Here is a 25,971-nt window from a genome sequence, read left to right as displayed (position 1 = left end):
GAATAGGGGGTAGGCCATTTAGAACTGAGATGAGGAAAAACTTTTTCAGTCAGAGAGTTGTGAATCTGTGGAATTCTCTGCCTCAGTGGGCAGTGGAGGCCAATTCTCTGAATGCATTCAAGAGAGAGCTAGGTCGAGCTCTTAAGGATAGCGGAGTCAGGGGGTATGGGGAGAAGGCAGGAACGGGGTACTGATTGAGAATGATCAGCCATGATCACATTGAATGGCGGTGCTGGCTCGAAGGGCCGAATGGCCTCCTCCTGCACCTATTGTCTGTTGTCAACTCGCGATCGCCCAACTTCCCAACTTGGAGTCAGAGAGTCGGGAAGCATCTCGCTTGTCCAGTCCTTTTATAACCTTATACGTCTCTCTAAGATCCCCTCTCATCCTTCTAAATTCCAGCGTATACAAGCCCAGTCGCTCCAGTCTTTCAACATACGACAATCCCGCCATTCCGGGAATTAACCTAATAGTTCTGTTTCTAACATTGATATTCTTTTGTTTATTTAGTTTACAGACACAGCTCAGTAGCAGGCCATTTGGCCCACAAAGTCCGCGCCGACCAGCGATCCCTGTGTACTAACACTATCCTACACACACTGGGGACAATTTATAATTTGACCAAGTCAATTAACCTACAAACCTGCACGTCTGGGAGGAAACCGAAGATCTCGGAGAAACCCCACGCGGGTCACAGGGAGAACGTACAAACTCCGTACAGACAGCGCCCGTAGTCGGGATGGAACCCGGGTCTCTGGCGCTGTGAGGCAGCAACTCTATCGCTGCGCCACCGTGCCACCTATTGTCACGTGTTATGTTATTTATGATGGGTGTGTTTACAGGCCTGTAAGAATTTCATTTCCATTGTGAGCACATACACCGATGAGTCAAAACATTATGACCACTGACAAGTGAAGTGAATAACATTGATTATCTTGTTACAATGGCACCTGTCAAGGGGTGGGATATATTAGGCAGCAAGTGAGCAGTCAGTTCTTGAAGTTGATGTGTTGGATGCAGGAGAAATGGGCAGGAGTAAAGACCTGAGCGACTTTGACAAGGGCCAAATTGTTATGGCCAGACGATTGGGTCAGAGCATCTCTGAAACGTCAAGGCTTGTGGGGTGCTCCCGGTCAGCAGTGGTGAGTACCGACCGACAGTGGTCCGAGGAGGGACAAACCACAAACCGGCGACAGGCAGGGTGTTGGGCGCCCAAGGCTCATCGATGCGCGAGGGCAACGAAGGCTATCCCATCTGGTCCGAACCGACAGAAGGTCGACTGTGGCACAAGTCACAGAAAAATGTTAATGGTGGTCACGGGAAGAATGTGTCACAATACACAGTGCATCGCACCCTGCTGCGTATGGGGCTGCACACGGAGGACCAGCAGCATATTTGGCAGGTGATCATAATGTTTTGGCTCGTCTGGTCATAATGTTTTGGCTGATCGGTGGATGATAATTAAACACTCCTAACTTGACTATTTTCACTCTTGATGGTTCCAAGCAGGGATTTGCATTATTAATGAAAAGTCCTACGTTAAAATGCTAGCAATGTTGTTTGTCATGCCAGAAGATTTCATTCTAAGTGCCTTTTACAAAGTCTAATGCCAACATAGACAATCACCCATTATCCATTGTGGTGGAGCAGCAATTATGAATTATGCATTGGAGTGGATTATAACTTTTTTCACAAACCTCTCAAAGTTAATTGACTTGGTCAAATTATAAATTGTCCCTAGTGTGTTTAAGGATAAGGGGGAAGTCTTTTAGGACCGAGTTGAGAAAGTTTTTTTTCACACAGAGTGGTGAATCTGTGGAATTCACAGAGGGTAGTTGAGGCCAGTTCATTGGCTATATTTAAGAGGGAGTTAGATGTGGCCCTTGTGGCTAAAGGGATCAGGGGGTATGGAGAGAAGGCAGGTACAGGATACTGAGTTGGATGATCAGCCATGATCATATTGAATGGCGGTGCAGGCTTGAAGGGCCGAATGGCCTATTCCTGCACCTATTTTCTATGTTTCGATGTTTCTAAGTGCTCTCCAAAATGAATGTTTGGCTTGGCAATGGATAACATCCCAAAATATTTTCAAGGCAGATAAAAATCTACTTAGTTACCAAAGTTCACCTGAATAATGCTTTACGGAAATCATTTAGTTTAGAGGTACAGCGCGGAAACAGGCCCTTTCGGCCCACCGGGTCCACGCCGACCAGCGATCCCCGCACACTAACACTATCCTACACACACTAAGGACAATTTTTACATTGACCAAGTCAATTAACCTACGAACCTGCACGTCTTTGGAGTGTGGGAGGAAACCGAAGATCTCGGAGAAAACCCACGCAGGTCACGGGGAGAACGTACAAACTCCGTACAGACGGCACCCGTAGTCGGGATGGAACCCGGGTCTCTGGCGCTGCATTCGCTGTAAGGCGGCAACTCTGCCGCTGCGCCACCGTGCCGCCCTCAATTTACCATTGTACCGAAGCCAATTAGTTTACAAAACCTGTACTCTTTGGAGCGTGGGTGGAAACCGGAGCACCCGGAGAAAACCCACGCAGGTCACGGGAAGAACGGACAAACTCTGTACAGACGGCACCCGTAGTCGGGATGGAACCCGGGTCTCTGGCGCTGTGAGGCAGCAATTCTACCATCGTTGAGAACTAAACTTATGAAAAGTTTTGGCGTTACTACATTCCTCTGGTACCTGCTAGTAACAAGCGCAGTGTAGTTCTAGCACGGAACAGGCCCTTCGGCCCACAATGTCTGTGCCCAACATGATGCCAAGACCAACGCTTATCTGCCCGATCTCGTAATCCATATCCCTCCATTCCCTGCATATCTTCCTCCACCACCACACCTGGCAGCGCGTTCCAGGCCCCGACCACTAGGGGTGCCAACTTTCTCACCCCCAAATAAGGGACAAAAGATGACATCACCGCCCCGCGCCCCACATGACCTCACCCAGCCGGCAGCCATGTGCTCCCGCTCCACCAATGGCGGCCGCCCGGGGCCGGGAGGCTGGTTGCTAAGCAACCTCTGTTAGGCGGCGCCTGGGCCTCCAGGCCTACACTGTCCCGGACCTACAGCAGCCTCTGGGCCTACAGCGCCCCCCCCGGGCCTAATGCGGGACAAGGGTGGACCCGTACGGAACAAAATAATTTAGCCCAAAATACGGGATGTCCAGGCTAATACGGGACAACCCTGCCTAACGCCCTCTGTGTAGAAAACTTGCCCCACACATCGCCATTAAACTTTGCCCCTACTCACCTAATAGAGTACCAAACTTAAAAAAACACTTAAAAACACATAAAAACACATAAAAACACATAAAAACACATAAAAAAACACATATTTCTCTGTTTTCGAACTCGTTCTCTTTATCAGGAACAGTTACTTCAACTCTATGGTCAGACTTCTGAACAGTCCTTGAAAGCGCGCACCACCAGACTCAGGAACAGCGTCTTCCCCTGTGTTATCAGGCTTCTGAGTGGCCCTTCCATCGGCTCAATGGGGCAATGGGTCCTTTATTGTCACGTGAACTGAGGTACAGTGAAATGTGATTCACCACACAGACATACAAAAACAATCAACAAGAAACACAACTACGTAAAGATTAAACATAGACTGAAGCAGCCGGCACAGCGGCCTGCGAGAATCCCCAGGGCACGCAGCATAAGCAGAGACCCAGGGCCATCAGTCCAATGTCCGGGCCACACACACACACACGCGCTCCCTCACCGTGATGTGACCAGAGTTGTACCGACCGCTGTCACTCACTCTGCTGTCCCTGTCCGCCCGAACAGTCACAAAGCCGTCCCCACTCGCGCCAGGCTCCTCATGGTGCCTCGTCCCCGCAAACACCGAGATCACCGCGCTCACCGCGCTCCCTCCGAGCCCCCACCAGCGCAGGCCACACGGCCATCTTGTTTATCGGCGACCTCACATTCCCCACTGTGGTGGAAGGCGAAGAACGTGCACCTTCTTTCCTCCTTTTCTCCCGCGGTCGGGGCGATCGAACCATCTGCGGTCGGGGCGATCGAACCATCCATGGTCGGGGCGATTGAACCATCCGCAGTCGGGGCAGTCGAAGCACCCGCGATCGGGGCGGTAGAAGCTCCCGTGATCGGGGCAATCGAAGCTCCCGTGATCGGGGCAATCGAAGCTCTCGTGATCGGGGCAATCGAAGCTCCCGTGATCGGGGCGATCGTAGCTCCGGTGATCAGGGCGATCGAAGCTCCCGTGATCGGGGCGATCGAAGCTCCCGTGTTCGGGGCGGTCGAAGCTCCCGCGGTTGGAGCTCCCGAAGTCGATCCCTAACCAGGGACCGCCGGCTCCACGACGTTCAGGCCGCAGTGCGGACGGAGATACGATGTGGAAAAAGTCGCATCTCCGTCGAAGGTAAAAGATAACAAAGGTTTCTCCAAGCCATACATAATACAAACACTAAAGGCACACTAAAACATACAAGTAAACACAGACTGAAAACAACATCGGAAGGAAGGGTGTTGGCGAGGCTGCCATGTACGGCGCCACCTGGTGGGCACTGCCGATTCACCTCGACCCCATTGCGGACATTGGACTTTGTCTGTGGAACTGATGCGCTACGATGCTGAGAACTATATTCTCCACTCTGTATCTTCCCCTTTGCTCCACCGAGTGTACTTGAGTTTGACTTCATTGTATCTATGTAATTGTATGTATATCTCATCTGCTTTGATAGCAGACAAAACAAAGCTATTCACTGTACCTCTGTGCACGTGACTATAATAAACTTAACCCCTAATATACTTTAGTTTAGCTTTTAGTTTAGAGATACAGCGCGGAAACAGGCCCACCGGGTCCGCGCCGACCAGCGATCCCCGCACACTAACACTATCCTACACCCACTGGGGACAATTTTTGTTTACATTTACCAAGCCAATTAACGCACAAACCTGTATGTCTTTGGCGTGTGGGAGGAAACCGAAGATTTTGGAGAAAACCCACGCAGGTCACGGTGAGAACGGACAAACTCCGTACAGACAGCGCCCGCAGTCGGGATGGAACCCGGGTCTCCGGCGCTGTGAGGCAGCAACTCTACCGCTGTGCCACCGTGCCGCACAACTTGAGTTTGGCTTGATGATATTTATGTATGGTATTAACTGCTTAACCGGATGGCCTGCAAGAGAAAGCTTTTCACTGGATCTCATTACGTGTGACAATAACAAACCGAAACCTAACCAGGGACCTTCAGGACATTTTGTTCCCCAAACACGGTGAAAGGAATCGTCCTTGACGATTATTTTGTCCTCTGGTTGTTGAAAGATCTTTAGCTCTACTGCTCTGCATGTCTCAATCTGTACCCCGTCACACATACTGATTGTACGTTTCTAACGTACTCATCATTTCTTCTCCAAACCACTCTGCTACAAACCTGCACAGTTTGCAACGCTCCTCTGTTGCACGCGCTGCCTTATTAGATTGAAGACGGCATTCTGTTGCATTCACAGAAACATAGAAAATGGGTGCAGGAGGAGGCCATTTGGCCCTTCGAGCCAGCACCGCCATTCATTGTGATCATGGATGATCGTCCACAATCAGTAACCCGTGCCTGCCTTCTCCCCATATCCCTTGATTCCACTAGCCCCCAGAGCTCTAACCAACTCTCTCTTAAATCCATCCAGTGAATTGGCCTCCGCTGCCCCCTGTGGCAGAGAATTCCACAAATTCACAACTCTCTGGGTGAAAACGTTTTTTCTCACCTCAGTTTTAAATGGCCTCCCCTTTATTCTTAGACTGGTTCTGGACTCCCCCAACATTGGGAATATTTTTCCCGCATCCAGCTTGTCCAGTCCTATTATAATTTTACAAGTCTCTATAAGATCCCCTCCCATCCTTCTAAACTCCAGTGAGTACAAGCCCAGTCTTTCCAATCTTTCCTCTTATGACTATCCCGCCATCCCGGGGATTAACCTCGTGAGCTTACGCTGCGCTGCCTCAATAGCAAGGACGTCCATCCTCAAATTTGGAGACCAAAACTGCACACAGTACTCCAGGTGCGATCCCCACACACTAACACTACCCTACACACATTAGGGACAGTTTTACAATTATTTACACAAGCCAATTAACCTACGAACCTGTACGTCTTTGGAGTGCGGGAGGAAACTGGAGCACCCGGAGAAAACCCACGCAGGTCACGGGTAGAACGTACAAACTCTGTACAGACAGCGCCCCGTAGGCGGGATCGAACCCGGGTCTCTGGCGCTGTGAGGCAGCAGCTCTACCGAGACGCCACCGTGCCGTCCAATGTGTTTCTCCACTTTGCGTGTGGCCTCACTCTGACAATGGAGGAGGCCCAGGACGGAAAGGTCAGTGCGGGCAGACACAAAATGCTGGAGTAACTCAGTGGGACAGGCAGCATCTCTGGAGAGAAGGAAGGAATGGGTGACGTTTCAGGTCGAGACCCTTCTTCAGCTCAGTGCGGGGATGGGAAGGGGAATTAAAATGGTTGGCAACTGGGAGACTCAGCAGGCCTAGGTGGAAGTATCGGCGAAAGGGTGGCCAAGTCTACGCTTGGTCTTGCCGATGTAAAGGAGGCCACATGGGGGAGCACCAAATTAGTTTAGTTTAGTTTAGAGATACAGCGCGGAAACAGGCCCTTTCGGCCCACCGGGTCCGCGCCGACCAGCGATCCCCGCACACTAACACCATCCCACACACACACTAGGGTCAGTTTACAATTTTACCGAAGCCAATTAACCTACATACCTGTACGTCTTTGGAGTGTGGGAGGAAACCGAAGATCTCGGAGAAAACCCACGCAGGTCACGGGGAGAACGCACAAACTCCGTACAGGCGGCGCCCGTAGTCGGGATGGAACCCGGGTCTCCGGCGCTGCATTCGCTGTAAGGCGGCAACTCTACCGCTGCACCACCATGACCGCCCAGAGGTTAGAGAGGGTTGCACGTGAACTTCTATTTCACCTGGATACGAGTCACATTGGTCATGAACGCGGTGTAAAATGCCCAAAGTCCAAAGATCATGGCTTCATTCATGATCTCCTCAAAGACGCTCAACGTATATTTTGCTAGTCGCCACTACCGGAACTATAACAGGTGATACAATATTGTCCGGGGTGCATCATGCTGAGAGCTCTTTGCTAATACAGGCCCTACTCACCACACAAGGGAACTAAGAACTGTGACATTTCGTATATTTGAAGTTTTAACCAAATCCAAGAAACTATATGGATGCTTTTGGTTATCTGAGGAATCCAGAAGCTAAAAGAAAGCATAAAAGACAAATGAGTATTTAACACTTACAACAAGCACACATTTCTGTTTTGTGGGCGCTTCATATGTGTATTTCTTTAGACTCTAGAGATACAGCATGGAAACAGGCCCTTCGGCCCCCCGAGTCCATGCCGACCAGCCGGTGTACACTAACACACTGGCCTACACACGGTTTTTACAGAAGCCAATTAACCTACAGACCAGCACGTATGTGGAGTGCGGGAGGAAACCGGAGCACCCGGAGAAAACCCACGCAGGTCACGGGGGAGAACGTGCAAACTCCGTACAGACGGCGGCCGTAGTCAGGATGGAACCCGGGTCTCTGGCGCTGTGAGGCAGCAACTCTACCGCTGCGCCCCTTGTTTCTTTATCAATCTGTCCCAGTATTATCAGTGACATTGAAAGGTTTGTTTGGACTAAAACTAGGACATAAGAACATTTTAAAACAAACCTAACATTGAAGGTTAACAACCTCAAAGTAAAAGCCCTAAAGTAATTTCATAATGCTCAGTCACAGTACCACAGTGGTTAATTAGATGGCAATGTTAGTGTACGGACTTAAAGTCTTAGAGTCATAGAGTGTTACAGTGTGGAAACAGGCCCTTCGGCCCAACTCGCCCACACCGGCCAACAATGTCCCAGCTACCCTAGTCCCACCTGCCTGCGCTTGGTCCATAACCCTCCAAACCTGTCCTATCCATGTACCTGTCCAACTGTTTCTGAAACGATGGGATTGTCCCAGCCTCAACTACCTCCTCTGGCAGCTCGTTCCATACACCCACCACCCTAACCATACCCCTCGGATTCCTATTAAATCTTTTCCCCTTCACCTTGAACCTATGTCCTCTGGTCCTCGATTCCCCTACTCTGGGCAAGAGACTCTGTGCGTCTACCCGATCTATTCCTCTCATGATTTTGTACACCTCTATAGGATCTCCCCTCATCCTCCTGCGCTCCATGGAATAGAGACCCAGCCTGCTCAACCTCTCCCTCAAGCTCATACCCGCTCGACATGAATAGGGGAGGCAGTCAGAACCTTTTTTCCAGCATGGAAATGTCAAGAACTAAAGGTCTCAATGGTGTCAGATTAGGTAAAGGGGAAGTGCAATGAGACCTGGGTGTCTTTGTACACCAGTCACTGAAAGTAAGCGTGCAGGTACAGCAGGCAGTGAAGAAAGCTAATGGCATGTTGGCCTTCATAACAAGAGGATTTGAGTACAGGAGTAAAGAGGTTCTTCTGCAGTTGTATACGGCCCTGGTAAGACCACATCTGGAGTATTAGGGAAGTTTTGGTCTCCTAATTTGAAGAAGTACTTCCTTGCTATTGAGGCAGTGCAGCGTAGGTTCACGAGGTTAATCCCTGGGATGGCAGGACTGTCATACGAGGAAAGATTGGAAAGACTGGGCTTGTATTCACTGGAGTTTAGAAGGATGAGAGGGGATCTTAGAGAGATGTATAAAATTATAAAAGGACTGGACAAGCTAGATGCAGGAAACATGTTCCCAATGTTGGGGGAGTCCAGAACCACGGGCCACAGTTTAAGAATAAGGGGTAGGCCATTTAGAACAGAGATGAGGAAAAACATTTTCAGTCAGAGAGTTGTGAATCTGTGGAATTCTCTGCCTCAGAGGGCAGTGGAGGCCAATTCTCTGAATACATTCAAGAGAGAGCTAGATAGAGCTCTTAAGGATAGCGGAGTCAGGGGTTATTGGGACAAAGCAGGAATGGGGTACTGATTGAGGATGATCAGCCATGATCGCATTGAATGGCGGTGCTGGCTCGAAGGGCCGAATGGCCTACTCCTGCACCTATTGTCTATTGTCTATTGTCACACAGTCTAAGAATAAAGGGGAGGCCATTTAAAACTGAGGTGAGAAGGAACTTTTTCACCCAGAGAGTTGTGAATTTGTGGAATTCTCTGCCACAGAGGGCAGTGGAGGCCAATTCACTGGATGGATTTAAAAGAGAGTTAGATAGAGCTTCTAGGGGCTAGCGGAATCAAGGGATATGGGGAGAAGGCAGGCACGGGTTACTGATTGTGGATGATCAGCCATGATCACAGTGAATGGCGGTGCTGGCTCGAAGGGCCGAATGGCCTCCTCCTGCACCTATTGTCAAAATGTAAAGGAGATGTGTGGGGCATTGTGTTTTTGCAGAGGGTGGTGGGGGCCTGGAACTCGCTGCCAGGGCTGGTGGTGGAGGCAGATACGATAGTGGTGTTTAAGAGGCTTTTAGACAGGCACGTGGATATGCAGGGAGTGGAGGGATACGGATCACGTGTAGACAGAGGGGATTAGATTAATGTGGCATTATGTTCGGCACGGACACTGTGGGCCTGAGGGACTGCTCCTGTGCTGTGCTGTTCTACGTAGAAACAAGAAACTGCAGATGCTGGTTTACCCAAAAGGACACAGAGTGCTGGAGTAACTCAGCGGGTCAGGCAGCATCTCTGGAGAACATGGACAGGTGACGTTTCACAGTGCGCTGGAGTAACTCAGCGGGTCAGGCAGCATCTCTGGAGAACGTGGATAGGTGACGTTTCACAGAGTGCTGGAGTAACTCAGCGGGTCAGGCAGCATCTCTGGGGAACATGGATAGGTGATTTGTAAATTGTTCTTAGTGTGTGTAGGATAGTGTTAGTGTGCGGGGATCGCTGGTCGGCGCGGACTCGGTGGGCCGAAGGACCTGTTTCCGCGTTGTATCTCTAAACTAAACTAAACTAAAGTAAACTAATGCAGGAACAATATATTACGGGCGATTTTCTTTCTTCCATTTGTAAATGTAATGAAGTCATGTTGGTCTCTTGTTCTGATGATAGGGAGATACACTAGTGCTTGATTAGACTTTAGACTTTTAGAGACACAGCGTGGAAACAGGCCCTTCAGCCCACCGAGTCCGCGCTGACCAGAGATCGTCCCAAACATTAACGTGACCCTACACACCTGGGAGAATTGATAATTTACAGAAGCCAATTAACCTACATGTCTGGAGCATGGGAGGAAACCGGAGCACCCGGAGAAAACCCACGCAGGTTATGGGGAGAACGTACAAACTCCGTACAGACGGCACCCGTGGTCAGGGTGGAACCCGGGTCTCCAGCGCTGTGAGGCAGCAACTCTACCGCCGCGCCACCGTGCCGTCCTAGTGACTGTGCCATGGGTTAATAGCAATGCATAGCAAGGATCGCAGGTGAAATAATTACCGCATAGTCTCGTGAATCCGCGATCTCAAAGATCACCCCAACGTGAGTAATGCCGTTTTTTTCAGCAAAGCCTTGAACAATTTTTTCTGCTTCTTTCACCTGGCCTTGAGCGATGAGCCATCTAGGTGACTCCGGTATCAGCCTGACATAAAACAAAATAGGAACACAGAGGTCAAACTGGCAATTAAGGTCGCCAATTGTCCCGTATTAGCCGGGACATCCCGTATTTTGGGCTAAATTGGTTTATCCCGTACAGGACCGCCCTTGTCCTGTATTAGGCCCAGGGGGAGGCGCTGCAGGGCCGGACACTATAGGCCTGGACACTGTAGGCCCGGACACTGTCGGCCCAGACAATAGACAATAGATAATTCTAGCTCTCTTGAATGCATTCAGAGAATTGGCCTCCACTGCCTTCTAAGGCAGAGAATTCCACAGATTCACAACTCTCTGACTGAAAAAGTTTTTCCTCATCTCAGTTCTAAATGGCCGACCCCTTATTCTTAAACTGTGGCCCCTTGTTCTGGACTCCCCCAACATTGGGAACATCTTTCCTGTCTCGTTAGTACAGACAGCACCCGTTAGTACAGACAGAGAGACGTTAGTGTCCAACCCCTTAATAATCTTATATCTGGAGGTGGAGACAGGAAGATAGAGGGAGAACTGGGAAGGGGGAGGGGAAGAGAGGGACAGAGGAGCTATCTAAAGAGAAGTCAATATTCATACAGCTGTGGAATTCTCTGCCTCAGAAGGCAGTGGAGGCCAATTCTCTGAATGCATTCAAGAGAGAGCTAGATAGAGCTCTTAAGGATAGCGGAGTCAGGGGGTATGGGGAGAAGGCAGGAACGGGGTACTGATTGAGAATGATCCGCCATGATCACATTGAATGGCGGTGCTGGCTCGAAGGGCCGAATGGCCTCCTCCTGCACCTATTGTCTATTGTTCATATGTTCACGAGTTCTAGGAGCAGAATTAGGCCATTCGGCCCATCAAGTTTACTCCGCCATTCAATCACGGCTGATCTATCTCTCCCTCCCAACCCCATTCTCCTGCCTTCTCCCCGTAACCCCTGACACCCGCATTAATCAAAGATCTGTCTTTCTCCGCCTTAGAAATACCCACTGACTTGTCCTCCACAGCCGTCTGTGGCAATGGGTTCCACAGATTCACCACCCTCTCGGTCCGAAGGGCCTCTTTCCACGCTGTGTGACTCTAGCCGATTGTACTCTAGGAAAGATAATCCCAGCCTCTCCATCCCCTTATTCATAACAGCCCGATAAATGTTAACTCACCACCAAAAGGGAATGTACAAGATTTCCGGTAGAGTTAAAGCAAGCAGCAACATCCGCCAGGAACGGATATAATAGGCAAACAGTGGCAGCACAAGGTAGCCCACCGCATAGAACATGCAGACCCCCAGCGTGGAGAACGCTATCCTCTCTGCTTTACCCAGGAGCTCCGTCCCTGGAGAGAGAGAGAGAGAGAGACAGAGAGAGGGGGAGAGAGAGAGAGAGAGACAGAGAGAGAGAGACAGAGACAGAGAGAGAGAGAGGGAGAGACTGAGAGAGAGAGAGGGGCAGAGAGAGACAGAGAGAGAGAGAGAGAGAGAGAGAGAGAGAGAGAGAGAGAGAGAGAGAGAGAGAGAGAGAGAGAGAGAGAGAGAGAGAGAGAGAGAGAGAGAGAGAGAGAGAGAGAGAGAGAGAGAGAGAGAGAGGGACAGAGAGAGGGACAGACAGAGAGAGAGAGAGAGAGAGAGAGAGAGAGAGAGAGAGAGAGAGAGAGAGAGAGAGAGAGAGAGGAGAGAGAGAGAGAGAGAGGAGAGAGAGAGAGCGAGAGAGAGAGAGAGAGAGAGAGAGAGAGAGAGAGAGAGAGAGAGAGAGAGAGAGAGAGAGAGAGAGAGAGGGGCAGATAATTAGACACAGAGACAGAGACAGAGAGACATAGACACAGAGAGAGGGGGGTTAGGGGGAGAGAGAGGGGGGAGAGAGAGAGAGGGGGAGAGAGAGAGAGAGAAAAAATATTACAATCAATTGTCAATTCCTTGGTAAACACAAAATGCTGGAGTAACTAAGTAGGTCAGGCAGCATCTCTGGAGAGAAGGAATGGGTGACGTTTCGGGTCGAGACCCTTTGGCATTTGTATCTTCCTACAAAGGTTTTGTGTCTATATTCCGAATAAACCGAATGGTTTTGGTCTCCTAGTTTGAGGAAGGACATTCTTGAGGGAGTGCAGCATAGGTTCACCAGGTTAATTCCCGGGATGGCGGGACTGACGTATGATGAAAGAATGGGTCGATGTTGGGGCCACAACTGTTTACCATATATATTAATGATTTGGAAGAGGGAATTAGAAGCAACACTAGCAAGTTTGCAGATGACACAAAGCTGGGTGGCAGTGTAAACTGTGAAGAGGATGTTAGGTGGTTGCAGGGTGACCTGGACAGGTTGAGTGAGTGGGCAGATGCGTTGCAGATGCAATATAATATAGATAAATGTGAGGTTATCCACTTTGGCGGCAAAAACAAGGAGGCAGATTATTATCTCAATAGAGTTAGGTTAGGTAAGGGGGAGGTGCAGCGAGACCTGGGTGTCCTTGTACACCAGTCACTGAAAGTTGGCGTGCAGGTACAGCAAGCAGTGAAGAAAGGTAATGGAATGTTGGCCTTCATAACAAGAGGATTTCAGTATAGGAGTAAAGAGGTTCTTCTGCAGTTGTATAGGGCCCTGGTAAGACCACATCTGGAGTATTAGGGACAGTTTTGGTCTCCTAATTTGAGGAAGGACATCCTTGTAATTGAGGCAGTGCAGCGTAGGTTCACGAGATTGATCCCTGGGATGGCGGGACTGTCATACGAGGAAAGATTGAAAAGACTAGACTTGTATTCACTGGAGTTTAGAAGGATGAGAGGGGATCTTATAGAAACATATAAAATTATAAAAGGACTGGACAAGCTAGATGCAGGAAAAATGTTCCCAATGTTGGGCGAGTCCAGAACCAAGGACCACAGTCTTAGAATAAAGACTGAGGTGAGAAAAAACTTTTTCACCCAGAGAGTTGTGAATTTGTGGAATTCTCTGCCACAGAGGGCAATGGAGGCCAAATCACTGGATGGATTTAAGAGAGAGTTCGATAGAGCTTTAGGGGCTAGTGGAATCAAGGGATATGGGGAGAAGGCAGGCACGGGTTATTGATTGGGGACAATCAGCCATGATCACAATGAATGGCGGTGCTGGCTCGAAGAGACAAATCACCTCCCCCTGCATCTATTTTCTATGTTTCTATGTTTCTATGACTGGGCTTGTATTCACTGGAATTTAGAAGAATGAGAGGAGATCTTATAGAAACAAATAAAATTCTTAAATGATTTGACAGGCTAGATGCAGGAAAAATGTTCCCCATGTTGGGGGAGTCCAGAACCAGGGGTCACAGTTTGAGAATAAGGGGGAGGCCATTTAGGACTGAGATGAGGAAAAACATTTTCACCCAGAGAGTTGTGAATCTGTGGAATTCTCTGCCACAGAGGGCAGTGGAGGCCAATTCACTGGATGTTTTCAAGAGAGAGTTAGATAGAGCTCTTAGGGCTAACGAAATCATGGGATTTGGGGAGAAGGCAGGCAGGGGGTTACTGATCGAGGATGATCAGCCAGGATCATTTTGAATGGAGGTTCTGGCTCAAAGGGCAAAATGGCCTCCTCCTGCACCTATTTTCTATGTTTCTATGTTTCTAATTTTGCTGTAAAGGGCAACAAGCTGGGAAACTAATAGAATATTTCTTGAAGGTTCTTGAAGGCATTGAAATTAGCAAGGCAATATAATTGACACAGCATTGAAATTGACAAGGCATTGAAATCGACAAGGCAATTGAAACTGACAAGGTAATTGAAATGGACAAGGCATTGAAATCGACAAGGCATTGAAATCGACAAGGCATTGAAATCGACAAGGCATTGAAATCGACAAGGCATTGAAATCGACAAGGCATTGAAATCGACAAGGCATTGAAATCGACAAGGCATTGAAATCGACAAGGCATTGAAATCGACAAGGCATTGAAATCGACAAGGCATTGAAATCGACAAGGCATTGAAATTCACAAGGCATTATAATTGACAAGGCATTATAATTTATGGCATTGAAATCGACGAGGTATTGCAATCGACAAGGCAATTGAAATCGACAAGGCAATTGAAATTGACAAGGCATGGAAATTGACGAGGCATTGAAGTTGGCAAAGCCTTAAATTTGACGAGGCATGGAAATTGATGAGGCATTGAAATTGATGAGGCTTTGACATTGATGAGGCATGGAAATTGACAAGGCATTGAAATTGACGAGGCTCTGAAATTGACAAGGCATTGAAATTGGCAAGGCATTGAAATTGACGAGGCCTTGAAATTGACAAGGCATTGAAGTTGGCAAAGTATTGCAAACTCCGAAAACATGTAGTCAGGATGGAACCCAGATCTCTGGTGCTGTGAGGCAGCAACTCTACCACTGCGCCACTGTGCCGCACTACATCTCTGTAACATCCAAACAGTCTTTCCAGGTGAGGCAGAGGTTCACCTGCACCCCCTCCAACCTCATCTACTGTATCCGTTGTTCCAGGTGTCAACTTCTCCACATCGGCGAGACCAAACGCAGGCTCGGCGATCGTTTTGCTCAACACCTTCGCTCAGTCCGCCTTAACCAACCTGATCTCCCGGTGGCTCAGCACTTCAACTCCCCCTCCCATTCCAAATCTGACCTTTCAGTTCTGGGCCTCCTCCATTGTCAGAGTGAGGCCCAGCGCAAATTGGAGGAACAGCACCTCATATTTCACTTGGGTAATTTATACCCCAGCGGTTTGAACATTGACCTCTCTCACTTCAGATAGTCCCTGCCTTCCCTCTCTATCCCCTCCCCCATCCCAGTTCTCCCACTAGTTATCCTGTCTCCGACTACATTCTATCTTTGTCCCGCCCCCTCCCCTGACATCAGTCTGAATAAGGGTCTCGACCCGAAATGTCACCCATTCCTTCTCTCCAGAGATGCTGCCTGACCCGCTGAGTTACCTACAACAGTCCCTCTCAGGACCAGTCCCTCTGGCCCCTGATGTCCGTGACGAATATGATGCGCCAAATTAAACCTATCTCTGCCTGCATGTGATCCATCTCCCTCCATTCCCTGCAGATCCCTGCATTCTGGATGTGGAGAGGATGTTTCCACTAGTGGGAGAGTCTAGGACTAGAGGTCACAGCCTCAGAATTAATGGATGTTCTTTCAGGAAGGAGATGAGGAGAAATGTATTTAGTCTGAAGGTGGTGAATCTGTGGAATTCTTTGCCACAGGAGGCTGTGGAGGCCAAACGTCAGTGGATATTTTTAAGGCAGAGATAGATAGATTCTTGATTAGTACAGGTGTCAGAGGTTAGAAACATAGAAAATAGGTGCAGGAGAAGGCCATTTGGCCCTTCAAGCCAGCATGGCCATTCATTGTGATCATGGCTGATCATCCACAATCAGTAACCCGTGCCTGCCTACTCCCCATGTCCCATGATTCCACTCGCCCCTCGAGCTCCATCTAACTCTGTTTTAAATTCATCAAGTGAATTGGCCTCCACTGCCTTCTGTGGCAGTGAATTCCACAAATTCACAACTCTCTGACTGAAAAGGTTTCTTCTCACCTCAGTTCTAAATGGCCTCCCCTTTATTCTTAGAAAGTGGCCTCTGGTTCTGGACTCCCCCAACATTGGGAACATTTTTCTTGCATCTGGCCTTTCCAATCCTTTAAGAATTGTATATGTATAAGAAATATGTTTCTGTAAGTAACTCACCCAGGACAAAGGCAGCAACATAATTGGAGATATCTCCGAAACCAACGAAAAAACAGAGTATGCAGAACACCTCCCAGCTCCATGAGATGACTTGGATAAAACTCAATCCTGTCTGTATCAGCATTGCGCCAAAGAGAACTATTTTCCTCCCGTATCTTTGGAAGCAAGAAAAAAAATTTAGATTATATTTACAAAGAACTGTTTTACAAAGTTCATTTTAAAGCTCAGATTTATTTGCCTTCCCATCCGAACAGCCCCAAAATAAATTGAAGAGAGTTAACATAGAAAACATAGAAAATAGGTGCAGGAGGAGGCCATTTGGCCCTTCGAGCCAGCGCCGCCATTCATTGTGATCATAGAAACATAGAAACATAGGCCTGGAAACTGTAGGCCCGGACACTGTAGGCCCAGACACTGTAGGCCCAGACACTGTAGGCCCGGACGCTGTAGCCCGGACGCTGCTGTAGGCCCGGAAACTGTAGGCCAGGGGGCCCCTGTAGGCCCGGACAGTGTAGGCCCGGGCTGCCGCCATTGGTGGAGCGGGAGCACGTGGCCGCTGGCTGGGTGAGGTCACGTGGGGCGCGGGGGCGGTGACATCACCTTTTATCCCTTATTTGGGAGTGAGGAAGTTGGCAACCCTACCTGTGCAGGTCATGGGGAGAACGTAAAACTCCGTATGTAGGAAAATAACTGCAGATGCTGGTACAAATCGAAGGTATCACAAAATGCTGGACCAACGAGAGAACAGGCCATTCTAGACTGGGTATTGAGTAATGAGGAAGGGTTAGTTAGCAGTCTTGTTGTGCGAGGCCCCTTGGGCAAGAGTGATCATAATATGGTAGAGTTCTTCATTAGGATGGAGAGTGACAAAGTCGATACAGAAACAAGTGTTCTGAACTTAAAGAAAGGTAACTTTGAGGGTATGAGGCGTGAATTGTCCAAGATAGACTGGCGATTGATGCTGAAAGGGTTGTCGGTGGACATGCAATGGAAGGCATTTAAAGGTCGCATGGATGAACTACAACAAGTGTTCATCCCAGTTTGGCAAAAGAACAAACCAGGAAAGGTAGTGCATCCGTGGCTAACAAGGGAAATCAAGGATAGTATTAAAACAAAAGATGAAGCATACAGATTAGCCAGAAAAAGTAGCATACCAGAGGACTGGGAGAAATTCAGAGTCCAGCAGAGGAGGACAAAGGGCTTAATTAGGAAAGGGAAACTAGACTATGAGGCAAAACTGGCAAGGAACATAAAAACAGACTGCAAAAGCTTTTATAGATATGTCAAGAGAAAAAGATTAGTTAAGGCAAATGTAGGTCCCTTACAGTCGGAAACAGGTGAATTGATCATAGGGAACAAGGAGATGGCAGACCAATTGAACAAATACTTTGGTTCTGTCTTCACTAAGGAAGTCTGCCGGAAATAGCGGGGGACCGGTGGTCTAATGAGATGGAGGAACTGAGGGAAATCCAGGTTAGTCGGGAAGTGGTGTTAGGTAAATTAAATGGATTAAAGGCAGATAAATCCCCAGGGCCAGATAGGCTGCATCCCAGAGTGCTTAAGGAAGTAGCCTCAGAAATAGTGGATGCATTAGTGATAATTTTTCAAAACTCTTTAGATTCTGGAGTAGTTCCTGAGGATTGGAGGGTAGCTAATGTAACCCCACTTTTTAAAAAGGGAGGGAGAGAGAAAACGGGGAATTATAGACCAGTTAGCCTAACATCGGTAGTGCGGAAAATGCTAGAGTCAGTTATTAAAGATGTGATAGCATCACATTTGGAAAGTGGTGAAATCATCGGACAAAGTCAGCATGGATTTACCAAAGGCAAATCATGTCTGACAAATCTTATAGAATTTTTCGAGGATGTAACTAGTAGAGTGGATAAGGGAGAACCAGTCGATGTGTTATATCTGGACTTTCAGAAGGCCTTCGACAAGGTCCCACATAGGAGATTGGTGTACAAACTTAAAGCACACGGTATGGAGGGTTCAGTTTTGAGGTGGATAGAAAATTGGTTGGCGGACAGGAAGCAAAGTGTAGGAATAAACGGGTCCTTTTCGGAATGGCAGGCAGTGACTAGTGGGGTACCGCAAGGCTCAGTGCTGGGACCCCAGTTATTTACAGTGTATATTAATGATTTGGACGAGGGAATTGAATGCAACATCTCTAAGTTTACGGATGACACGAAGCTGGGTGGCAGTGTTAGCTGCGAGGAGGATGCTAGGAGGCTGCAGAGTGACTTGGATAGATTAGGCGAGTGGGCAAATGCATGGCAGATGCAGTATAATGTGGATAAATGTGAGGTTATCCACTTTGGCGGCAAGAACAGGAAAGCAGAGTATTACCTGAATGGTGACCGATTGGGAGAAGGGGAGATGCAACGTGACCTGGGTGTCATGGTGCACCAGTCATTGAAAGCAAGCATGCAGATGCAGCAGGCAGTGAAGAAAGCGAATGGTATGTTGGCATTCATAGCAAGAGGATTTGAGTTTAGGAGCAGGGAGGTTCTGCTGCAGTTGTACAGGGCCTTGGTGAGACCGCACCTGGAGTATTGTGTGCAGTTTTGGTCTCCTAACCTGAGGAAAGACGTTCTTGCCTTAGAGGGAGTACAGAGAAGGTTCACCAGATTAATCCCTGGGATGGCGGGACTTGCATATGAGGAAAGATTGGATAGACTGGGCTTGTACTCGCTGGAATTTAGAAGACTGAGGGGGGATCTTATAGAAACATATAAAATTCTTAAAGGGTTGGAGAGGCTAGATGCGGGAAGATTGTTCCCGATGTTGGGGGAGTCCAGAACCAGGGGTCACAGCTTAAGGATAAGGGGGAAGTCTTTTAGGACCGAGATGAGAAAACATTTCTTCACACAGAGAGTGGTGAGTCTGTGGAATTCTCTGCCACAGAAGGTAGTTGAGGCCAGTTCATTGGCTATATTTAAGAGGGAGTTAGATGTGGCCCTTTTTGCTACAGGGATCAGGGGGTATGGAGAGAAGGCAGGTACAGGCTACTGAGCTGGATGATCAGCCATGATCATATTGAATGGCGGTGCAGGCTCGAAGGGCCGAATGGCCTACTCCTGCACCTATTTTCTATGTTTCTATGTTTCTAACTCAGCGGGTCAGGCAGCATCTCTGGAGAGAAGGAATGGGTGACCCTTCTTCAGACTCAGTCCCAGGTCTCTGGCACTGTAAGGCAGCAGCTCCACTGTGTTGGGACTCCCTAGCTCGGGACTCCAGCCTAACTCAGTTACACTCTATTGCTACTCCAGCACTTTGAGTCTATTTTTGGTTTAAACCAGCATCTACTGTTTAGTTTGGTTTAGTGTAGAGATACAGTGCGGAAACATGCCCTTTCGGCCCACTGAGTCCGCGCCGACCAGCGATCCCCGCACACTAACACTATCCTACACACACAATAGACAATAGACAATAGGTGCAGGAGGGGGCCATTCGGCCCTTTGAGCCAGCACCGCCATTCAATGTGATCATGGCTGATCATTCTCAATCAGTACCCCGTTCCTGCCTTCTCCCCACACTATGGACAATTTACACATACACCGAAGCCAATTAACCTACAAACCTGTACATCTTTGGAGGGTGGGAGAAAACCGGAGCACCCGGGTGTCAGGGGTTATGGGGAGGAGGCAGGAGAATGGGGTCAGGAGGGAGAGAAAGATCAGCCGTGACTAAATGGCGGAGTGGACTTGATGGGCCGAATGGCCTAATTCTACTCCTTATGACCTCATGAGCGCACGATCCCAGAGAAAACCCACGCGAGTCACGGGGAGAACGTACAAACTCCGTACAGACAAGCACCCGTAGTCGGGATGGAAGCCGGGTCTCTGGCGCTGTGAGGCAGCAACTCTACCGCTGTGCCACCGTGCCGCGGTTCATTGTTATTACGTTGTACCTGTCGGATATATGCCCGGATATTAAGGCACCGCTTGTCATCCCCAGAAAGAATATTGACATGGTGAAGGGTCTTTTCCAGCTGTGTTCACAGACAAGATTCCACTGCAAGGAAGGCAAAAATAAATAATTACCAGGAAAAGAAGAATTAACCATAAAAGATCATTGATGATTCGTGCTCTATTATTGGAACACCGCTATAAGTTGGCAACTCCTTATGCACTGTCCCAGGCTACCTATTCATATTGGTATTTATAATGGGTGGCTCAGCGGTAGAGGTAGAGACCCGGGTTCCATCCCGACCACGGGGGCGCTGTCTGTACGGAGTTTGTACGTTCTCCCCGTGACAAGCGTGGGTTTTCTCCGGGTGCTCCGGTTTCCTCCCACACTCCAAAGACGTGCAGGTTTGCAGGTTAATTGGCTTTGGTGAAATTGTAAACTGTCCCTGGTGCGTGTGGGGTAGTGTAAGTCTGCCGGGATCGCTGGGCAGTGGGCCCTGTTTCCCCGCTGTCTCTCTCAACGAAACTTTTTCAGTCAGAGAGTTGTGAATCTGTGGAATTCTCTGCCTCAGAAGGCAGTGGAGGCCAATTCTCTGGATGCTTTCGAGAGAGAGCTAGATAGAGCTCTTAATGATAGCGGAGTCAGGGGATATGGGGAGAAGGCAGGAACGGGGTACAGATTGTGGATGATCAGCCATGATCACATTGAATGGTGGTGCTGGCTCGAAGGTCCGAATGGCCTCCTCCTGCACCTATTGTCTATTGTCTAAACTAAACTAAATTAAAACTGAACTAAGCGGGGCAGGCAGCATCTCTGGGGAACATGGACAGGTGACTTTTTGGGTCAAGACACTTCTTTAGACATCTGGAATCAGGTTCATCATGGACATTGTGGGCCGAAGGGCCTCTTTCTGCCTTATGTTCTACGTTCAGAGTACAGAGAAATGCCATCTTCTACTCGCTGGCACATTGTAGATCAAGGCAGGGTTGATAAGAATCTTTACTTGAGTTTAATTTAGTTTAGTTTAGTTTCGAGATACAGCACATAAACATGCCCTTCGGCTAGGGTTGCCAACTGTCCCGTATTAGCCAGGACATCCCTTATTTTGGCCTAAATTGGTTTGTCCCGTACGGGACAGCCCTTGTCCCGTATTAGACCCGGTGGGGGGGGGCTGTCGGCCCGGACACTGTAGGCCCTGACGCTGTAGGTCCAGACAGTGTAGGTGTGGACAGTGTAGGCCCGGACGGTGTAGGTCCAGACACTGTAGGTCCGGACAGTGTAGGTGTGGACAGTTTAGGTCCAGACACTGTAGGTCCGGAGGCCCGGGCGCCGCCTAACGGAGGTTGCGTAGCAACCCGCTTCCCGGCCCGGGCGGCCGCCATTGGTGGAGCGGGAGCACGTGGCCGCTGGCTGGGTGAGGTCACGTGGGGTGCGGGACGGTGACGTCACCTTGTCCTGTATTTGGGAGTGAGATAGTTGGCACCCCTACCCTCGGCCCACCAAAAGTTATGGAGAGAAGGCAGGAGAATGGCGGCTTCCAAGATGGCGTCCAACCCAGGCGACTATCTGCATGCCAGCCACAGAAGCAGATCTACAATCATGTATTACAACCGCTCCAAACTCTTAAATCCCCACTCCTACTAAATGCTATTCCCGTATCATGTATCTGTACACTGTAAATGGCACGATTGTAATCGTGTATTGTCTTTCCGCTGGCTGGTTAGCACGCAACAAAAGCTTTTCACAGAACCTCGCAACTCAACTCAACTGAGTCCTTGCCGACCAATCATCCTCATACACTAACACTAGGGACAATTGATATCAAGCCAATTAACCTACAAACCTGCACGTCTTTGGAGTGTGGGAGGAAACCGATCTCGGAGAAAACCCACGCAGGTCACGGGGAGAACGTACAAACTCCGTACAGATGGCGCCCATAGTCGGGATGGAACCCGGGTCTCCAGCGCTGTGAGGCAGCAACTCTACCACCGCGCCCACTTGGAAGAGATTTCTCAAAACGAAGGCTCATGTATTTATAGGCAGCGAAATATGTCAATTAACTTTCCCGATAAGATAAGGTTTTAATAATGCAATAGAGATGTTGAATCATATATTATGTTCACTAAAAATGGTCAATCTCTTCAGAGTTTTACTGAACTCAATCCCCTCCGGAAAATGATTTCAATCTTTCGTGTTCTTGTTCTATGTCTGTATAAAACTTGAGAGTCTTCAAGGTGCAACAGAAGTCTTTATTACATGAACTCAATGCTGGCAGCAAGACAACTAAAAATGGCTGCAACCACACGGTCTGACTACACATTCACACACTGTGTACAGACAGAGATAACCATGTCCAAAACATCTCCCTTTGTCCCGTGCAGCGCCACCTGCTGCACGGGAGGAGAGACGGGTCCTCCCACCCCACACTGTCCACCAAACATCACACCATCAGTCTGATGCGAAGAAATTAGACTTCACAAGTTCACAGGTTATAGGAGTAGAATTAGGCCATTCGGCCCATCGAGTCTGCTCCGCCATTCAACCGTGGCTGATCTCTGCCTCCTCCCTATAATCCTTGATGCCCGTTCGAATCAAGAATCTGTCTATCTCCGCCTTCAAAATATCCACTGACTCGGCCTCCACAGCCCTCTGTGGCGATGAGTTCCACAGATTAACCACCCTCTGACTAAAGAAGTTCCTCCTCACCTCCTTTCTAAAAGAGCACCCTTTAATTCTGAGGATTATGTCCTCTGGTCCTAGACTCTCCCACCAGTGGAAACATCGTCTCCACATCCACTCTATCCAATGAGGTCCACCCTCAACCTTCTAAACTCCAGTGAGTACGGGCCCAGTGCAGACAAACGCTCATCAAAAGCTAACCCCCTCATTCCCACTCACTTCTGTTATTACCTTTCTTTTCTCAACGTCAGTACTGTCGATTTTATAATTCCCTTGCAGCCTGCTTTCTCCAGCACAAATAGTCCCAGATGGGGCATGTTGTTCAAAGTAAGGCATTTGACTGCAACATAGAAACATAGAAACATAGAAAATATGTGCAGGAGTAGGCCATTCGGCCCTTCGAGCCTGCACCGCCATTCAATATGATCATGGCTGATCATCCAACTCAGTATCCCGTACCTGCCTTCTCTCCATACCCCCTGATCCCTTTAGCCACAAGGGCCACATCTAACTCCCTCTTAAATATAGCCAATGAACTGGCCTCAACTACCTTCTGTGGCAGAGAATTCCACAGATTCACCACTCTCTGTGTGAAAAAAAACGTTCTCATCTCGGTCCTAAAAGACTTCCCCGTTATCCTTAAACTGTGACCCCTTTTGTTCTGGACTTCCCCAACATCGGGAACAATCTTCCTGCATCTAGCCTGTCCAACCCCTTAAGAATGTTGTAAGTTTCTATAAGATCCCCCCTCAATCTTCTAAATTCCAGCGCTCATCATTAATTGAGAAGGCACTCAATTCCTCCACTGGTTGGAATGGAATCCAATCTCTACCTGGCCAGGGAAGGAAGGTAGGTTAATGGTATGTTGGCCTTCACGATGAGAGAATTTGAGTACAGGAGTAAAGAGGTCCTTCTGCAGTTGTACAGGGCCCTGGTGAGACCGCATCTGGAGTTTTGTGTGCAGTTCTGGTCTCCTAATTTGAGGAAGGACATCCTTGCTATTGAGGCAGTGCAGCGTAGGTTCACCAGGTTAATCCCCGGGATGGCGGGACTGTCATATGAGGAAAGATTGGAAAGACTGGGCTTGTATTCACTGGGGTTTAGAAGAATGAGAGGGGATCTTACAGAGACGTATAAAAGGACTGGACAAGCAAGATGCAGGAAAAATGTTCCCAATGTTGGGGGAGTCCAGAAACAGGGGCCACAGTTTAAGAATAAGGGGTAGGCCATTGGGAACGGAGATGAGGAAAAACCTTTTCAGTCAGAGTTGTGAATCTGTGGAATTCTCTGCGTCAGAAGGCAGTGGAGGCCAATTCTCTGGATGCTTTCAAGAGAGAGTTAGATAGAGCTCCTAATGATAGCAGAGTCAGGGGATATGGGGAGAAGGCAGGAACGGGGTACTGATTGTGGATGATCAGCCATGATCACAGCGAATGGCAGTGCTGGCTCGAAGGGTCGAATGGCCTACTCCTGCACCTATTGTCTGTTGTCTATAAATTCTAGCACCGTGCCACCCTTGGTTGGAATGGAACCCAATCTCTACCTTGCCAGGGAGGGAAGGTGAGCTTGTGAATTCTACACTAGTCCGTGACTGAATTATTTTCGCTGCAGAGTTTCTGGGAGGTTAAGCCTGACCTTCTCACTTATGCCAGATAGACAATCCATTTTGGATCAACATAAGGTACAGACAGGGATTTCTGCTTCAACAGGCAGGATCCAAGGATGGCGTGTTGCCTCCCTGGTGCCAGGGTCCAGGGACTCTGCAGAAAGACGAGGACAGGTTGGAAGAGTGGACAGAGAAGTGGCAGGTGGAATACAGTGCAGCAAAGTGTGGAGTCGTGCATTTTGGTCGTAGGTATAAAGGCGTAGACTATTTTCTAAATGGGGAGAGAATCCAGAAATCGGAGATGCAAAGGGACTTGGGAGTGGCTGGTGCAGGATTCCCAAAATGTTCCCAAAATGTATACATTGGAATTTAGAAGGATGAGAGGAGATCTTATCGAAACGTATAAGAATATTAAGGGGTTTTGACACGTTAGAGGCAGGAAACATGTTCCCAATGTTGGGGGAGTCCAGAACAAGGGGCCACAATTTAAGAATAAGGGGTAGGCCATTTAGAACGGAGATGAGGAAAAACGTTTTCATTCAGAGAGTTGTGAATCTGTGCAATTCTCTGCCTCAGAAGGCAGTGGAGGCCAATTCTCTGAATGCATTCAAGAGAGAGCTAGATAGAGCTCTTAAGGATAGCGGAGTCAGGGGGTATGGGGAGAAGGCAGGAACGGGGTACTGATTGAGAATGATCAGCCATGATCACATTGAATGGCGGTGCTGGCTCGAAGGGCCGAATGGCCTCCTCCTGCACCTATTGTCTATTGTCTATTGTTATTCTGCAAGTCGAATCGGTAGTAATTGCAACAAATCTGAAATTATCATCATTGGTCCAAAAACGCTCACCAAATCCACCCAAAACTTCATCCTCAACATTGATGGTCTCCCAGTATCCACCTCACCTCACATCCGGAATCTTGGAATCATCTTTGATCAAACCCTCTCCTTCGACAAACACATCAAACACATCATAAAGACAGCCTTCTTCCACCTCAAAAACATTGCCCGTCTCCGTCCATCCCTCTCCTCCACAGCTGCAGAAACCCTCATCCACGCCTTCATCACCTCCCGTCTGGACTACTGCAACAGCCTCCTCTATGGCGCACCCTCAAAAATCATCAGTAAACTTCAATACATTCAAAACTCCGCTGTCCGTCTACTCACCCACACCCCGATCCGTGACCATATCACCCCCGTCCTTTACAAACTCCACTGGCTCCCCATCCCCCAGAGAATCCAGTACAAGATCCTCCTCATAACCTACAAAGCCCTCCATAACCTGGCCCCATCCTACCCGAACGACCTCCTCCACAGGCACACTCCCACCTGCACCCTCCGCTCTGCTGCTGCCAATCTCCTATCCCCCCACACCCGGACCAAACTCAGATCCTGGGGGGACAGGGCTTTCTCCATCGCTGCTCCCACCCTATGGAACTCACTACCCCAAACCGTTAGATACTCCTCCACACTCACCACATTCAAAACA

At 48.7% G+C, this 25,971-nt stretch overlaps 1 protein-coding gene across 1 annotated transcript in view; it reads right to left on the bottom strand.

The window, feature by feature from the left end:
* The window catches only part of LOC144592488 (organic cation/carnitine transporter 2-like), a 60,062-nt gene that overhangs the window by 18,309 nt on the left and 15,782 nt on the right, over nucleotides 1–25,971 (bottom strand). The window contains exons 2-6 of the mRNA XM_078397086.1: nucleotides 20,200–20,303; nucleotides 16,290–16,444; nucleotides 11,770–11,941; nucleotides 10,481–10,622; nucleotides 7,165–7,265 (exon numbers count right to left, since the gene is read on the bottom strand). Of these exons, the coding sequence (XP_078253212.1) occupies nucleotides 7,165–7,265; nucleotides 10,481–10,622; nucleotides 11,770–11,941; nucleotides 16,290–16,444; nucleotides 20,200–20,303 (674 nt within the window). The remainder of the gene's footprint in view (nucleotides 1–7,164; nucleotides 7,266–10,480; nucleotides 10,623–11,769; nucleotides 11,942–16,289; nucleotides 16,445–20,199; nucleotides 20,304–25,971) is intronic.

Source organism: Rhinoraja longicauda, chromosome 3 (genome assembly GCF_053455715.1).
Source record: "Rhinoraja longicauda isolate Sanriku21f chromosome 3, sRhiLon1.1, whole genome shotgun sequence".
NCBI lineage: Eukaryota > Metazoa > Chordata > Chondrichthyes > Rajiformes > Arhynchobatidae > Rhinoraja > Rhinoraja longicauda.
The sequence above is the reverse complement of the archived record's forward strand: the minus strand, read 5'-3'. Positions and strand labels throughout refer to the sequence as shown.